At 41.3% G+C, this 13,276-nt stretch overlaps 2 protein-coding genes across 5 annotated transcripts in view; one reads left to right on the forward strand and one right to left on the reverse strand.

Annotated features, from left to right (window-relative positions):
• The window catches only part of camsap2a (calmodulin regulated spectrin-associated protein family, member 2a), a 50,943-nt gene extending 44,175 nt beyond the window's left edge, over positions 1-6,768 (reverse strand). Inside the window, exons 1-2 of one of the 2 annotated variants that reach the window (XM_034531283.1) lie at positions 6,140-6,768; positions 738-997 (exon numbers count right to left, since the gene is read on the reverse strand). In XM_034531283.1, the coding sequence (XP_034387174.1) occupies positions 738-997; positions 6,140-6,278 (399 nt within the window). In that variant the 5' untranslated portion in view covers positions 6,279-6,768. The remainder of the gene's footprint in view (positions 1-737; positions 998-6,139) is intronic. The other variant, XM_034531282.1, reaches the window with a different exon arrangement.
• A 298-nt stretch (positions 6,769-7,066) lies between these two features.
• Positions 7,067-13,084, forward strand: ddx59 (DEAD (Asp-Glu-Ala-Asp) box polypeptide 59). Of its 3 annotated transcripts, XM_034531427.1 has the most exons (9): positions 7,386-7,509; positions 7,708-8,575; positions 9,212-9,394; positions 9,495-9,584; positions 9,883-10,134; positions 11,593-11,745; positions 12,279-12,407; positions 12,524-12,827; positions 12,933-13,084. In XM_034531427.1, the coding sequence occupies exons 2-8, from the start codon at positions 7,721-7,723 to the stop codon at positions 12,782-12,784; spliced, it is 1,923 nt and encodes a 640-aa protein (XP_034387318.1). In that variant the 5' UTR covers positions 7,386-7,509; positions 7,708-7,720; the 3' UTR covers positions 12,785-12,827; positions 12,933-13,084. The 3 variants fall into 3 exon arrangements, with proteins under 3 accessions (XP_034387319.1, XP_034387318.1, XP_034387317.1); XM_034531428.1 differs by lacking the exon at positions 7,386-7,509 and adding an exon at positions 7,067-7,376 and having other exon boundaries at positions 12,524-13,084; XM_034531426.1 differs by having other exon boundaries at positions 12,524-13,084.
• Positions 13,085-13,276: the final 192 nt, after the last annotated feature.

Here is a 13,276-nt window from a genome sequence, read left to right on the forward strand (position 1 = left end):
TGTGCGTTTTGGCTGGCAGCTGCTGTCCCCTCTCTTCCGGTACAGTGTACCGACACCAAATCTTTTAGTGGTTACGGGGTATCGGACCGGCCTACTTTCACCCCTGATGGACCAAACCTCTTTTCAGCAATCCCCGTTGTTGGATACATGTCTTAAAAATAATGCAGAGTAACTTCATTCATCACTGTCAATAGTAAGCCTGAAGGTCAATTTAATATGGGTTATTACATTCTGTTACTATTTCTATTAATTCAGCTCTTTACAGACACATGTGGTGACCTTTCAAAATAACTGAAGTACAAAAAAAAACAAAATGCTTTTCCTGAGCAGAATTTAGCCGATACATCATGCAACCCATCGCTCAGTTAGGATGCAGCAACATACACTATCAACCAACTTGTACACGAGTGCATGCAAGCAGAAGTATGTGAGCGGCGGTAAAACCTTGTCCAAGAACAGAACGTCCTCTTTTCTGGTTAACTTAAGTTTAAAAGACAAGCTTGGTGGAATGCTGGAATGAGGAAAGCTGCCCGACATATGCCTCAGGGACTGACAAACAGGAAAGCCACTACCACTGAAAGGGAGTGTCGGATTCAAGGTATTCTCAAAATAGGACATGGATATTAACATGATGCTCTCAAGGCAGGAAGTTGAATGTATTTGCGTAAAAGCCAACACAAGTATTACTGTATAGAGCAACCACAATCTTTAGAAAGGGGTTTCCAGATCTCTCTTACCATTTGCAGAGGTCTCTTTCGAAGGTCCCTTTCATTGACCAGTCTCTCTTGGTCGGTGACGTAGAGTCCACACTGAGCCAGCGCCTGAATGACAGCATCGTGGCCCAGCAGGGGCTTTGGAGCGTCACTCTTCAGGATGAGGCTGCCCGCCCTGCAATAGAGGTCCGCGGACAGCAAGAGGCTGGTTACAGGAGGCTTCAGGTGCTCCTGCTCATACTGGTCTGTGTAGAAGGGGTCCTTTAAGTCTGCCGGGATACTTTCTGTATGATGGAGGGGAGAAAGTGGGATTTATGGTGAGGAATAGCACAAACTCCCATGTAGCCTAAGAAAGAAGAACACTGGGTTAAGACTATCACAGTTTCTAATTTCCTCTATCAACAATACACCATCAGCACATAGAGATATAAACTGAGGACAAACATTTTCAAATATTGTTCTAATATATGAAAAACAGAACCCCTTTGTCATACCTTCCACTCATTTCTCCAATGAACTAAATTATGTTGCAAAACTCTGGAATAAACAAGTGAAACATCTGGTAAACGTGAGCTGAAATACAGTGGTTGAAGCGTTATTCCAAATCTGCATCAGTCTTGCTTCTTTTTTTTGGTAGCAAGTCTGCTTCATTTTTCATTGCCATACTTTGAGAGTGTTTTGACGTCAATATGTGTGGATAGAACTGTGTTGCTATAGCAACTGCAGGAGGAGTGGAGCCCGATCGATTGTATCTCTGCAATTTCCAGCTCTCTGGGAACACCCCTCTGACTGCCGGCCTCATCAAAGAGAGAGCTGCATGTATGTGTGTGTGTGTGTGTGTGTGTGTGTGTGTGTGTGTGTGCGCATCACCTCAAGCAAGTCCACTGCAAGGGGATAGTCCACAAATAATTAATAACAAAAACATTGCCTCTTTTATTGCTTTTGTCTTGCACCTTTCTTGATAGTGCTTGCTAAGCTGGGTAGCATTTTTATAAACCATTGTTTGAAGAGAGAAAGCTATTGTCTATTGTACAGAAAATATCGAGAGCCGAGCAAATGCAGATTGAACACACACAAAATAATTCCGATGAATTGGTTTCAAATGAGAGGATGCTGCTGTGTGAAAACATAAACGAACAAATCTGCACACACTCCAGATGTCAGCAGTCGGAGAACAGATGTATAATTCTGATAAGAGCCTGGGTGTATGCAGAGAGAAATGTGGCATTCTCCAACACCGCTGCCCATCCTCCAATACACACACACACAGTCCATGAATCACCTGCTGAGGCTGAACATTATCCACAAGGTCATCTACAGATGGACTCTGTGTTGTCATGGAACATAAATGCTCACAGCAACAGTAGCAACTAGCGGGGTTATATAGTTTTCCTGTATGTACTTTATTCATGTTATTGATCGCAACAAAGAAAGTCATCTTTTCTCCAGCACTCCTCCTTCATCCTCCACAGGGAGGTCAGAGGTCAGACTGAGCTACAGGGCAACGCACCTGAAGTTGGCAATTTACAAATGGCATGGTTTTTTTTTCAACATGCGGGCTTCTCTAAAGCCCCGAGCTGTGTCTTTCGCGATGTGTTGGCCGTGGTTCATATCGTCACTCGAATTAATCTGTTTAGTAAAGAAGACCACACTTCAGGAATGTTTCCTGTTGTGTGTCCAGTTTACTGAGCTTAGAAATCACATTAATCTAACAATTGAAAGTGATTAACTTCAACAGCAGTGTTCACATCAATTCCCGGCCATCACTGCAGACAGAAAACTCAATGTACTATCATTTTATCAGATTAATATTTCATCAAACACTATAGAAAGGTTTACTCCCGTTGCTATTTGTATGCCAGTATTTAATTATATTTGTAGTAATTTAGCTTTTACTTATGCATGTATGTCTGAAAGACTTTGCTCCACATTCACAGCGTTCCAGTCTTTGGCCGTTGACAAACCACTGCTGTTTGCATTTTAATGCTTTGAACCGGGGCATCAGCTGAGTGCTCATTACGGGAATGTGAAGAGAATTAAACTTACTCACTTTAGCCCCAAACATTTTACCCATCACTCTGGTCAAAGTGAATCTACTCTGCTTATTAACCGTAGTTGTCTCGCACATTAAACTCTGGTATCAGTTTGTGCTTCATAGTATTTTCAAACAGCTGCTGTAAGGCTCCATCTTGCATCTTGCTCCATCTACTACATTGTATGTTCTCAATGCACCCCTTGCATTGGTAGGAGGAGGCAGATGCATTTGAAGTATTCGGAGCAGCGTAGGCAGCTTGCTTTCTCTCTCCCCTGCACTCTCCCTCACCCTCTCTCCGGAGAGCTGTATTTTTGGAATCAGCTCATTTAATTCAGCCCTGGTTGAAAATACACAGAGGATCTGCAAGGAATCACATGTTTGCAGGGCTATTACAACACAGTGCAAGGGATAGTGTGCTGAATGGCTACAGCAGCAGGACATCTTTGTCTGTCCTGTTCAGACACACAGAGCTGTATTAGTGATTTTAGAGCTGATGGGTTTAAGCCCATATGAGAATTCAGCAGATTTCATTTAAAATAACTATAAAGGGGATCAAAATGAACAATAGGCTGGACGTTAAAGAACAGCACAGGGAAGAATCTAATTGATTATCTTGGGTTAATTTTAAATATTACACTGATTCACTGTGCTACTGAGTCGTGGCTGTTGATAGATGTCTCCCTGCTGTTTATTTCACTTTGTGCAGTAACACCCTGAATAAAGTTATTCAGGAGGATCATTTAAATAGAATATTTAATCTGTATTTTCATTTGTCATTATAGGGTGCAATCAGAACCCTTTGTTTGAGTCAGCATGCAAATACAATTCTGTTTTCCCAGCCTCATTTGACAGATGAAAGAGTTTCCACGCATCGGAATATATTCTCAACAAGTAGGAAACCTGTTTTTGAATAAAGTGATTTGGTTTTTGAGGTAAGTCTGGGCAGACAAAAGAAATGCTGCTGTCAAAACATGAATAGTCACAGAATTTCTCATAGCTCCCACTTACACTTTGAAGTGTGTTGAATAAAAATGTGTATAACACGCGCACACTGACTTGACTGCATGTTTGAGGCCTCTTACAAGGTAATCTCCCTCAGGGCTCAGCTTTAGACCAACATTGTTTCCACTTCAGTGTTAGTGAATGGAGCAAGGCCTCATTAATGGCCAAACTGCTGCTCATTTAAAAAAAAAAAAAAATGTTGTAACATTTTGTTTCTGTTATATAGGTTCCAAATGATTTAATGCATCTTTCTAAACCAATCAAAGTGGCTATTAAGTCAAAATGATGACTCTGATTTAGGTTGGTGACATTAAGTTAGTGTAATGGCAATGCTGTGACAAGTTAATATCGTGTGGATCAAATGTCCTCAGTATTTGATGTGTCAAATGGGAAATCAGTGATGGGAAACTCAACTAAAGTGTGCATAGAGGCAGGAGCCTCAGTGCAATACACACAGTAGGTATTTATTTTTGAGCACGACTTTAAATGCTATGAGAGCATTTATTGAGATGTTCAAGAATCCAATATTTTATTGTTCTTAATGTGAAATAGGTAAGACACCATTTACAAAACGTTCTATACTTAATACATAGAAAATGTAGATGAATAAGACCTAATAAAAGGTGTGGTGCCAGTGGTAATATAACAACTGATCGAAGTGACTTGAATTTACTATTACTGGGTATGGGCAGCGTTTCTTTTCTTCTTTTCTTTCAAGATGTCAATCAGTTTTTCCACATTAAAGGCTCGGAAGAAAATTATGTGTCTCTGTTTACTCATTTCCCCTCCTCAGCCCTGGCTCTGTCATCAAGCATAACACAATGTTCAGTGGGGTACTTGACTTGAGTTTGAACGGACTGCCATGTATAGGAACTGCAACACGTTTGCTTCTGAAGGCTAAGAATCCTCATTCTCACTCAAATATGTGTGTGTTAACATGCCACCAGTCCAAAGTCACAATACTATGAAGGGGGTTGTGACACAGGTGTTGGTGGGACGAGATCTTGGGTTACTTTTACTGTGAATCCATGTTGTTGTAATTCCCACTGATGGACAACAGAGGGTGATACTGGAGTTGTATTTACACAAAACACCTTTGGTAATGTGATCATTTATAAAAGAGCACATCCATCCACCAGTCAGAGGTCAAATTGACAGAATACTGTGGTTGTACCATCAAATACATTTTACATGTTCAATATTTAAAAAATCTGCCGATGAATTTGCATATCATTTCGATTTACAATTATGTTATACAGCAAGATAAATCATATTTTTTTTCATCATTCAGAGTGTTACTTATTTTGACAGATTTCTCAGCATCAGTGTTTTGCAATATAGTGTAACAAACCCAACTACATGTGGAGACGAGTAAAGAATATTCTTTATCAAATTAACAACCATAGCACTAAATTGGCTCTTTTGAATACATGTTGAACCCCAGGATGATGATGTGTGAGGTGAGCCTCCGAGCCACCGTGTAACAAGCCTCCTCCTCTGTCTATGTAGCCATACTCCGACTGAATTGCCATTTTGTTTTCACTGCACTGTTCAAAATGTAGGTGGCGATTGCCCTCCCTGCATTAGTTCTCAATTAAGTTTAAAATCAATTCAACATATAATTGTGTTCACCAGGTTAGTTCAATTGCAATACTACCAACAATGAAATCCCTTTCTGAATATGTTTTCATTGCTGAGCAGATTTTTAAGTACTGTTGATTTTTTTCCTATGATGATCCAACAAACCTTTTCATTTGTCCCAAAATTGCTGTTACCAAGTACATAATGTGTGTGCTATAAAACCTGCTGTCAATGTACATCACAAAACTCATTATATGCATCTCTTTCTAAATGTGGATGCTGTCCCCTGAAGGTGACATCATCATCATTTAGGACATCTTCATACCTCCAATTTACTACACTGAGCAGAGCCTTCTCCCTTTCCATTAAACAGGACAGCATATTTATTGATCAATGGAATCCAACACAGGAAACTGGTTTTATCTTTCCCTTTGGGAAAATAATGTATTGTTTTTCCAATAGGCAATTAATTTAAGAATGGCCAATACTGTTTGTGGACCAGACTGGTTTGAACTCTGACGGAAAATCACTGTGCCATTTCTATAGGGGAGACTCGTATAGAATACTGCCTCGTAATCAATGATGAGTCCATAGTGAATATCTACAGTTTATTATGGCTCTGCTTTATAATGGGTTTGTAATTTGTTTGTTTTGAGGACCGTTTTTGCTGTCTTTGCCTTTTAAACACGGGTATATTGAACATATATCAGGTAATTAAATAAAAAAAATAATGACAAACATGTATTGGAACAACACAACTATGCATGCAGCGTGCAGTGCAGGTAATTCTCTCGAGTAATGCACCTACCTGTCCCGTATGCTTTGGTCACCAGCCATGTGAGGCTGCAACAGATTTTGGCTCGGGAGAAGTCATAGTGCTCAAAAGACTTTACTGATGGAACAACGAAGGTCTTCTTAACATCCCTGACATCTTGAACTTCACCCATATTTCTCCCTCAATTGTATTCTTGAACCCTATGAAGCGACACAACGCGAACGCATCACAACGCCCGGGATTTCTCAGAAAACAAGTAACGGCTGTAAATGATGAGAGGCGGGAGACTTTCCGCAGACAATTCACAAGTCCTCTCGGCCATAAAATGCGAGCTTTGCTGCGGGTTTTTGTCGTCTTATTCAGACTCTTTGACACAATGAGTCGCTAGTCTTGGCGTTTTTCACCCATACTGCTGTCTATCAAATCTTCGTCGGACCAAGCTGGGAAGGTTTCCTTGGATTTCAGTGGAAAAACTGCTCTTCAGCTGGAATGGAAACTGAAATATTCCCATTATTTGCGTTCTTTGGAAGCAGGCAGCTTCTCCCTTTCATGTCCATTTATTCTTGAATTGATAAGCTAACGTTATGTGTTTGGCTTTCTATCCCTTGGTGCCGCGGTGCGGTTTTCCTGCCGCACTGTGGCTCTCCAAGCCTAGCACCTTTGTTGAGCAATGCGCACGCGCGGAAGGTACCTTCCTAACTGTCAGGAATATTGACAGTTGTGTTTAGGGGAATGTTGTTCTGGCCCTGTAGTGTTTTGTATAGTCCTACAATAAGTTTGAAGTGGTATGTTGTTTAGGACTGCACCATATATTGGATATATTTACCCCATGAAGGCACGCTTATTCAAACCTCGTCATTTAATAACCTTATACCACATGACTGCACAGCTCAGTTCTAATGTTTGAGTTTTCGATGAGCATTTGAATGTCACATGAAAAGAGGACAGCGTGCCTCCGTACAATTTGCCAGAAAACAAAAAAAGCTGAAGCTTTTTAAATAAATGACCCTCTTGTTTTTAACTCGACAGACCGACATCGTTTTTGAGTTAGTAGCCTACTTATTCCAGTAGTTTTATTAACGTTACATTGTAGACATCCCAGTTAATTTCTAAAGCCACACCCACACTGTAAAACATGCCCTCGTAGAAGACTTTTATGAAGCGTGTGTTTCGTGTTTCGTTTTTTCTTCTTTTTTTTTTACCCGGTGTAATCAAAACACGTAAAGACGACGGTCTGTTGTAAAGGAGCCTAACGGCCATCTGACAGAAGGTAAAGCAAAATACGATAGCTACATTTCTGCGAACCACATTTCCCAACGTGCTTTGCAACATTACGTCGAAAGTCCGCGCCGGAGATTGTTTTGAACAGTAGGAAGATAACGCGTTGAAAGCTGTGGAAGGAGGTATGTGTAGCGTTAATGCTGGTCGTTTAGTTATAGGACACGTTCAGTTAAGATACTTCTCGGCACATTGTTTCTTTGTGAGGTCACGTTATGCGGCACGAGCTCAAATTAGCGTTTCCACCATTTTGAGAAGTTGTTTCTGTCAAAACAATGTTGACACTAACTTAATGTTTTCATCTGTTTCTCTGGTGTTCACAGGTTAACAATCAAGATGTTTATGCCAAGAGCCCTGAAAGTGAAGAGACCTGCCCCGGTCTCAGGAAAAATGTTGAATAAGAAAATCAAGGTAGGAGAGGGGGGGAGAGAAGACCAAGGTGGTTCAGAAACACCTGTTCAGAAGGAGGAGGCGTATGAAGACACCAAACCACTAGAGGAGGAAATACAAGCAGTTGGAGACTCTGGAGGTTTGACGGGGAGCTCAGTGCAAGAAGATGGACATAAGTCTGACTCAAATGATACTGAGGAGGAGGAGGAGGAGGAGGAGGAGGAGGAGGAACCTGTCAAATCATTCAGAAAGAGCCAGAGATGGCCAGAGCCAGGAGAGCCTGTCTGTGTAATGTGCGGTCGCTATGGGGAGTACATTTGTGACAGCACGGACAATGATGTTTGTAGTCTTGAATGCAAAGCCAAACATTTGGTCCAAATGGGGATGGGGATTGGGGCTGATGTGTTTGACCGTAAGGACAAAACTGGAGATGAAAGGACTCAACCTCAACTGCCGGCAGTGGACACTGGTAGAGTGGGTGAAAGGGAGGCCGGATATGTCTACAGGGACGATCAGTTCATATCGGGCCTAACAGATGAGCAGATCCAGAGGATTAAACGGGAGCTCGTCATTGAAACCCAGGGGAGAGATGTCCGGAGACCCATCATTGAGTTTGAACACTGTGGCTTCCCTGCCACGCTTGGTGGCAACCTGAAAAAGGCCGGCTATGAGGCGCCAACTCCGGTCCAGATGCAGATGGTCCCTGTTGGTCTCAGTGGCAGGGATGCGATTGTCAGTGCTGACACGGGCTCGGGGAAGACTGTAGCCTTCCTGCTGCCAGTGGTAGTGAGGGCAATGGAGGTACACTAACTCAACAAACATTTGATTCTTTGGTTACATTCACTTCAAGAAACTGCCTATCCATCCACTGCTATTTATCTGCTTTGTAGTTTATAGGAAACTTCCAGGGCAACTTTAATGTATAGGGACATTTTATCAACATTTGTTGGCAAGCTGAATGTCAAAAGCTCGCCTTTAAAAAAAGAAAACTGCCTGATTTCTCAGTACGCGTCTACTAATTAGAAAGGTAAAGGCATGTGTGATACAACATATAAGGTACAGTATATCTTGGCACTATAACCATAGGCCAGTTTGAATTTATGTATACAACTTAATAATGTAATACAATAATTACAATCTAGCCGTGATAATCTATTGATCACTGAGGCATACTGATGTTGGGTGAAATGTATACATTTGCACACAATCACTGTGATTTAGGTGGACAGTATAAATAAAATGAGAGATTGTTTCTTGGTCGATCAATTTGATCCTTTTGAATCTCTTCTGAAATACTAAATCATCAACTTGATATCATAAGTTATTAGTAGTATTTAACTACTCACAAAACAGCTCTCGTATGGAGTCTAAAACATTTGCGCCATAGCTTTTGCAATTGCATGTTGCAATAATATGCTGTACATTTTTCTTTTTTAGAAACCAGCACACAGTGTAAGTAGCCCTGTGGCTCTCATCCTGACCCCCACCAGGGAGCTGGCCATTCAGATAGAGAGACAGGCCAAGGAGTTGGTGATGGGCATCCCCAACATGAGAACTGCGTTGCTGGTGGGCGGCATGCCACTTCCCCAACAACTCCACCGCCTCAAAAGCAGCATCAAAGTACAGTCTATGTTTTTACAGTCATTTCCTCCAACAATCAAATTTCTTTCTGATTCTTCACTTTCCACAGCATCATGTTCTTCTATTGATCCCCTTTTAGATTATCATAGCCACCCCTGGGCGACTCCTTGAGATCCTGAAGCAGAAGGCAGTGCAGCTGGACAAAGTGAAGGTTGTGGTGGTTGATGAGGTATACAGCATGACACACTTTTTACACGTTCTCTGCATTAAAGGATCAATACTTAACATCCTCCAGAAAACCTTCCCTTGTCATGATACAGGAGCGGTTTTGAAATGAACTGTGATTTTAAAGTTTACATTATCATGAACAAACAATGAAGATTTTGATGAACTCATTTTGACTTTCATCAACAGCATGATACTAGTTTTCCAAGTGTTTAGTTATATGCTTTTAAGTGTGCATAAATCATTACATGTTGACATGGAGAAAGTCCTGTAGCCACATGTATTTGTAATGTATCCTGTAGGTCGACACAATGTTGAAGATGGGCTTCCAGCAGCAGGTGCTGGAGGTTTTGGAGGAAGTCCCAGAAGAACACCAAACTCTGCTGGTGTCGGCCACCATCCCAACAGGGACGGAGGAGCTGGCTGCCCGATTGGTTCGTGACCCTGTCCGTATTGCTATTGGAGAGAAGAACCAGCCCTGTGCCAACGTGAGGCAGATCTTGCTGTGGTTAGAGGAACCTTCCAAGAAGAAGAAGCTGTTTGAGATTCTCAATGTAGGTTATGGACTTGAGGTTTTGAACAATGGTTTTGAACGATGACTTGAAGAGGTATGTTCACCTGTCTTCTTTTTGTTAGCCAGTCTGGTTCTCACTTAAAGTCTCAAAACATTTTGGGTTGAGTATCACTTGAAGAACACAGAAAGTGGGTAATTATCTAAAATGTAGTTTATAGTTATTAAGTCTTGATACACACTGGCACTAGCTTGGTATTGTATTAACCATCTGTGTAAAGGTAATCATTCCTCAAGCTCCAAGGGCCAGTCTTTACGACTACACCATATTTAGACAGACATCTTTACAGCCCTGGACCCTTTCTGAAGGAAATGGGTGGGCGTGAGCAATGGCCCCACTCCAGGAATCCCAGCAGTGGCTTAGACCATTTATACAAGGCAGGACAGGAAGGGTCTGCTTTAGTGAAGTCGGTGAAGAAGTGCTGTTAGACCATTGTTTGAGGTACGGGAGCTACTTCTCTGAAGTGGGGGTAGTCATGATGGTGATTTCTATTTAATTATTTTTAGGCAATGTTAGTTAAAAGTGCTGTTATTTAAGTATAGGGCTAGGAGTATTATTCTACTGTGCCTGAACAGGGGAAAAAAAAGAGGTGGACCTAGCATACTCTCACAACTTGGAGCTAGCGCTGAGAGGAATCCTTTATTAGTTATGGTGGGAAATTACTATTTGTAAAAAGGAAACGATGCAAGCTACTTTTAAGTACATGCATTTAGGCCGTGCAAAGCTGTTCCTCCCTTGTCCAGGTATGAATGGAAAGATAAAAATTGGGACCAGATGGAAAACAGGGAAAGTTGTCAAGCTTGAACTTATAGCAAAATGGGCAAATGTGATCTTTTTGAGCATGTTAGACTGCGAAAGTGTGTGTTGCTGGCTGGAAAGTCGTGACTGCCATCTGCTGGAGGGAGGATTCTGAGCTTTTAAACCTGTCAAAAAGTGTATAAAAGCCCCCATAAACATACTAAAACTACCCTTACAAAGTACGTACTGTTGTATGCAGTATGCATTCAACTGGGACTTCCTCATAACATGGCACCTTGAACTTTGACCCTCCTTTTCATACATCTGCTGTGCAAAGGACTGTGGGTCAGAATAGCCAGAAAAGCATGAATGCTTGCATATGGCAAAATGCGACCAGGTTTTGTAGAATATCGTAGTATTTCTGGCATACTGCATTTGACATACTATGTATTGGGATGTACTAAATATTTTCTTGCATACATGCATGTACAGTATGTGTATTGGAACGCAAATACACTTTCTTTACTTTCCTTGCAGCCTGATAAGCAAATTAGAAATCAAAGTGAAAAACTTAAATAGTCAATATACATGAGGAGCTTAAGCTGTATATAGAGTTACTGAAATATCGGAATGTGATAGAACCGTGTGATATGTAAGAAATACAATCTAACCCGCTCCTTGTTTTCCCTTTCGGCTTTGCAGGACAGTAAGCTGTACCAGCCTCCAGTGGTGGTTTTTGTAGACTGTAAACTGGGGGCTGATCTACTGTGCGAGGCGGTTGCCAAGGTGACGGGCCTTAAAACGGTGGCAATCCACTCTGACAAGAGCCAATGGGAACGCAACCGCATCCTCAGGGTGAGGCCAGAGGCAGCTAGAACATGCACTGTAAAGTGGATAAATAGCAGTTCTCCTGTGTTTGGTGTCCGAGGGTGTTGCCACAGACACTCAGAGCTGAGGCTAAACCGTTTTTATTGGTATATCGAATGCAGAACAACGCTGCCAAAACCCCACTGTGCTGGGCAAGGCCCAACATGATCTTTAGTTAATCTGAATGCCATAAATAAATAACTACGTACAAGTTTCAGATGCAGGGCTTTTACTATCTGTTCTATATATGTCATTTTTGTATGGCTCTGCCATTACATCAGAAGGTAATATACAAGGATTGTTTACAAAAGATGGGCCAACCATCAGAACCAGCAACGTTTATAATTACATTTGTTTAAATCCTGCAGCATACATAATCTTTTCCAGTATGTAAATCCTAACCATGCTAATGTTTTTGTTGAATTGGTTGGTGAAAATTAAGTAATTCATAACATTTGCAGTCTGTGTAACTGGGGTTTTGACGATGCTTAAACATGTAATATTTGCTCTGTCATCCTCAGGGTCTTCTGGAGGGAGACTTTGAAGTGGTAATCAGTACAGGTGTGCTGGGCAGAGGATTGGACCTCGTCAACGTCAGATTGGTGGTTAACTTTGACATGCCAAACACAATGGATGAGTATGTCCATCAGGTTGGTAATGATAGAAAAGTGGTAACGTGTAAGAAGGGTGAAGTTTAACTTCAGAGTGTGTGTTTTTGTTTTGTTTCTTAAAAAGGAGACAACATCCTTCATCTCTTCCCATACAGGTTGGCAGGGCGGGTCGACTGGGACACAGAGGAACAGCAATCACCTTCCTCAACAACAACAACAAACGTCTATTCCTAGAGGTGGTGAAGCGGGTCAAACTCACAGGGTCCATCCTGCCACCTCAGCTGCTTAATTCACCCCACCTCCATGAGCAGCAGAGGAGGGAAAAAAAAAAGGCCAAGCAAGGGTCTGATGACACGCTGGTCACTAAGAACAACCTCCTAGACATCATAAGGAAACACGACCGTCGGAAGAAATAGTCCTGTACCTCTAATCATTCCTGCAAAAGTGTCTATTTATTTGGTAAATGCTGAATGTTTATTGAAAAATAAATGTGAATTTGACATAATCTCAAATGACTTAATGTAAGAACATTTTTTAATTGAAGAAGTATCCTCTAATCCACAGACTTCCACACATTTCTGATGAACAGTATTTTACTGTCACTGCAGTGGCGCACTTGTGTCTTCATTGAAAACGGAGGGGCAGCAAAAAAATACAACTGTCTTTAAATGTATTTGTTTTATAATGATTTTGCTATTAAAATACATGTTCAACTAGTTGTTGTTCCAGGTCAAGCCTAATGTTGTCAGTGCCATTGATAAGATCCCCTTTATTAGTTCCACAGTGGGGACATTAGCAGGATTACAGCAGCAAAGTGGATAGTGCAAAAATAGTAAAGATATGAGTAAATCACAAAAAAAACAATAAAAGCTAAAAATACAATATGATCGGATTGAGTGGATGGATCC

Source organism: Cyclopterus lumpus, chromosome 4, assembly GCF_009769545.1.
Source record: "Cyclopterus lumpus isolate fCycLum1 chromosome 4, fCycLum1.pri, whole genome shotgun sequence".
Classification (NCBI taxonomy): domain Eukaryota; kingdom Metazoa; phylum Chordata; class Actinopteri; order Perciformes; family Cyclopteridae; genus Cyclopterus; species Cyclopterus lumpus.

Coding starts and splice junctions, on each gene's coding strand:
- ddx59 (XM_034531428.1), top strand. CDS start 7,721: ATGTTTATGCCAAGAGCCCTGAAAGTGAAGAGACCTGCCCCGGTCTCA. Junction 8,576..9,211: donor TGGTAGTGAGGGCAATGGAG/GTACACTAACTC, acceptor TTTCTTTTTTAG/AAACCAGCACACAGTGTAAG. Junction 9,585..9,882: donor AGGTTGTGGTGGTTGATGAG/GTATACAGCATG, acceptor TGTATCCTGTAG/GTCGACACAATGTTGAAGAT.